The sequence below is a fragment of the Athene cunicularia genome (genome assembly GCF_003259725.1).
Source record: "Athene cunicularia isolate RWA chromosome 1 unlocalized genomic scaffold, athCun1 chr1_part1, whole genome shotgun sequence".
In the NCBI taxonomy this organism is placed as follows: domain Eukaryota; kingdom Metazoa; phylum Chordata; class Aves; order Strigiformes; family Strigidae; genus Athene; species Athene cunicularia.
The window spans coordinates 504,934-508,838 of NW_020799091.1; the positions used below are offsets into that span (position 1 = coordinate 504,934).

General features: G+C 46.7%; 1 protein-coding gene across 3 annotated transcripts in view; it reads right to left on the bottom strand.

Annotated features, from left to right (window-relative positions):
• Positions 1-6: 6 nt before the first annotated feature.
• Positions 7-3,905, bottom strand: part of PAAF1 (proteasomal ATPase associated factor 1) — a 13,896-nt gene continuing 9,997 nt past the window's right edge. For all 3 annotated transcript variants that reach the window (XM_026850257.1, XM_026850248.1, XM_026850237.1), the window contains 4 exons: positions 3,090-3,205; positions 1,954-2,036; positions 1,214-1,296; positions 7-318 (listed from right to left, as the gene is read on the bottom strand). In XM_026850257.1, the coding sequence (XP_026706058.1) occupies positions 241-318; positions 1,214-1,296; positions 1,954-2,036; positions 3,090-3,205 (360 nt within the window). In that variant the 3' untranslated portion in view covers positions 7-240. The remainder of the gene's footprint in view (positions 319-1,213; positions 1,297-1,953; positions 2,037-3,089; positions 3,206-3,905) is intronic.

A 3,905-nucleotide genomic window follows, 5' to 3' on the forward strand; every position in this document is an offset into this window, starting at 1 on the left:
AAAAAAAAATGGTTGCAACACAAGATTCTCTCTCCAAATTAAAAATTATCAAAGTTGTGTTGTAGAAAGAAATATTACCTGTCACCAAAAAACCTCTGTACAGTGCCTGGTCATCACAACAGCCTCAGAAACTTCTACCTCAGAAACGTCTATATACACATCTCAAACACGCTGTACAGGAAAATAAGCTTTTAAGAGCTCTTTTGACACATCTCTCCACTATTTCGCCAATCCAAACACTTAAAGGTCAAAAAGTTGGTATTTCCTCACTATCCCGTCTCTGCAGCATGTGTAAATTTGCTTCTCCCAAGAAGCTACCTGAAAAAGAAAGAGGGGGGAAAAAAAGAGAAGTATTTAAGCACAGTATTCCTTAAGTGACAGTTAAAATTCTCAGAGATCAGCTTTCCTTTTGGACTTTTACAGAGGGAAGGGGAGGTGAGTGTCCCCTAAAACAGGATTAGCAGGTTTTAAAGAACAGGTTCAAGGTTTTGCCAGGAGCTTAGGGAGTAGCTAAGTGCTCACACAAGGGTTGTTCCGTTAGATCCGAAAGGGAAAAAAAGCCTTTTTTCACACTTTTCTCATGTTTTGCTCGTGCTGATGAGTCGTGCAGGTAAAATCTCAGCCTCCTGTGCAAGGCTGGGTGTTACCCTTAAGGGTGCATGTTGGCTAGGACAGGAAGAACAGCACCACGGAGCTGGAATGGGTTAAAAACAAGAGCTATTTTCCATCAGCACTACCAGGTTGAGAGCCCAGGGAAACCAGGTCAATCTCCCTAGTCTGTGCAAGCACAGCGGGGTGTGTGGAAATACAACAGCAAGACCTACTTTCTGGTCTCGTGTCACCAGGGGACAAGGGAAGACAGGCAGCTGCTGCTTTTACCCTCACGATTCTCTGAGCACAATTAATTCACAAATTCTTTACAAAACACAGCTCTGCCACAGCTACTCCAACAACCAAGCTACTCCAGTGCTTCAGTTTTGCTCCTGCATGATGGAGATAACGCCAGCGTGTACCACAGAGGATCTGTTTATGCAAAATATTAAGATTATTCAGCTAGGAAAAATAAAAATTAAAAAAAAAAAAAAAAGAAGAGTCAAATGCATGAAGGATCCCGTTGTGAAGGCTGAAAATCTAGAGATAAAGGCAGGTGCCTGCTACCTGACGTCACCTTTCCCTACACCCTTCATCTCGGGTGATACAGCACATTCCTTACCTTGTACACAGGGTCACAGTCTGCTTCTGTGAGATCCAGGACATAATCAAGGTCTTGCTGAACGACAAAACAGGTCCCATCACCTGCACGAGGAGAAGAGATACCAAGCAAGGAACATCAGCCAATTAGTAAAATAAGCCGTGCTCTTAATTACAAACAACACTAACAGGACCATCAGAAATTCCTTATCACAGGGTATGGAGTTCCCAGGAAGAGGGAAAAGGGCTGTGAGGATGGCAGAGAGATGGGAGAAGGCTCTAAACACTGAGAGGGGACTTTGAGGCCCTATTTTGGAGGAACACAGGAAAAAAAAAAATTAAAAAAAAAAAAATAAATCACAAGGCAAAAAGTAACCATGTAATATTACAGAACGGTTTGAGTTGGAAGGGACCTTAAAGATCATCCAGTGCCACCTCCCTGCTCTGGGCAGGGCCACCTTCCACCAGCCCAGGTTGCCCAAAGCCCCGTCCAACCTGGCCTTGAACCCTTCCAGGGAGGGGGCAGCCACAGCTTCTCTGGGCAGCCTGTGCCAGGGCCTCACCCCCCTCACAGGGAACAATTTCTGCCTCAGATCTCATCTAAATCTCCCTCCATCAGTTTAAATAGAGCTCCTACTACCTCACCTTTTTGCCACAGACACTCTGCCAAGCCTGGCAGCGCTTAGATTTAAGAGAGCAATACCCACAAAACTCCAATTTAATTATATAATTTCTACTGTAATAACACAGCACTCGAGTTACCTTGGCTGGCAATAAATCCATCTCGGTACGGGAGCAGTGAAAGCACTGGTGCTCCTGATCTATGGATGACCTGGATTGGAGCACTACAAAAGAGAGAGGAAACAAAGAATGAGTATTGTGGTCTATAGTCAAAAGCCCATTCTAATGTGCCAACACTGAAAGAAAAACACGAGTTAAAAGATACATGAGGAGAACATACAGGACGTGGGAACTGATCGATGGTTTGCAAAGCCTCCGTCCTCTAGAGGCAGATGGAAATCAGCATTGGTTTTCCCACAGACGTTGCCCAAGGATCAAAGGGGGAAGAAAAATTTAGCTAGCAGGTGAACACCAGCACGCCTCCAGGGTGGGTTACAGACAGGGATTATCCTTACCAAGACACAGACAAAAGCTTGGAGCTCATCCAGCATCGAAGACTCCCCAGCCACCACCCAAAAGCACCATCTGGACGCCTCCCTGCTCAGAGCTTGCCTTTGACACTAACAGAATCCAGCTTAGTGCTGGACCCAGGGCATGGCTGAATGGTAACACCATACACAGATAGCTGAGTCTCCTCAGTGAAGGAGAGGGAGGGATGGTGCTTTTGGGGGGAGGAACACACCCGTTAAGAAGTTTTCTGCTGAATCTCTCTACATACACATCCACAGATTACATCTAATCACACAGATATTCATATGTAATATAATACGCACAGTACATGAACATAACTTTATATATAAAATAAACTTTCATGTATAATATGTCTCACATATATCTTTATCTAATTTTAAATATATAAATCTATCTATAAAGCAATTATTTGAGAGGTAAGGCTATGCCAAGAGCACCCCTGGTCACAAATCAAGACTGAAAATCCTTTCAGTAACTAAGGAACCTGCACAGAGCCTGTAGTCTTTTAGGAGGTACTTTCCAGAGAACATCCCATTAAATCACCAACACAAGGAGGAGTGTCCTCCTCAGTGCCCCCCAGGAAAAAGAAACATCCACAGGAGGCTGAGCAGCTCACAGTGCCACAGCTTAGGCTGTATCCACCCTTCAGAAGGGGCACTGTCTGCCAGTACCCTCAACTTGTCTCTCTTTCCCAGTCAAAAAAATGGCTGTGGCTGAAATACGTGCAGTCCCAGGCACTCACTCACTTTGTGTTTCTCACATCCAGCTGATAGATGTTCCCATCCTGAGTTCCTGCTAGGATATAGGCACTCGAGAGGAATGTGCAGCAGTTGAATGCGTCAGAGCCAGCGAAGAGGAATACCTGAGAATAGGGGAGCAAAAGCAAGTGTCAGACAGTCACAGGTGAGGACAGGGGACACCCAGAAGATGGAAGCAATCACTTATTTCACAGTCAGTACAGTGGCTTTCATGAGTCATGGCACAAGCTGACAAAGCCAGACCAGATCTGCAAAGACCATTCCTTCCTTCCAGAGCTGCAGTCATCTTACAGAGGCTGTGAGCTCCTTCCAGGTGAGCCCTTGACATCTCACTGATCAGCCTTGGTTCCGCCATATCTGTTCTACCTAAAATTTAGTCACCACAAACACCTTCTCAAATCACAGACTGGTTTGGGTTGGAAAGTACCTTAAAAAAGGCCATCCAGTCCCACCCCCCCCGCCCCAGGCAGGGCCACCTCCCACCAGCCCAGGTTGCCCAAAGCCCCGTCCAACCTGGCCTTGAACCCTTCCAGGGAGGGGGCAGCCACAGCTTCTCTGGGCAGCCTGTGCCAGGGCCTCATCCCCCTCACAGGGAACAATTTCTACCTCAGATCTCATCTAAATCTCCCCTCTGTCAGTTTAAAACTTTTACCACTCATCCTATCCCTACACCCCCTGATGACGAGTCCCTCCCCCTGTTCCTGCAGCCCCTTCCAGCCCTGGGGGGCCGCTCTAAGGTCTCCCCGGAGCCTTCTCTTCTCCAGCTGAACCCCCCAACTCTCTCAGCCTGTCCTCACAGGGGGG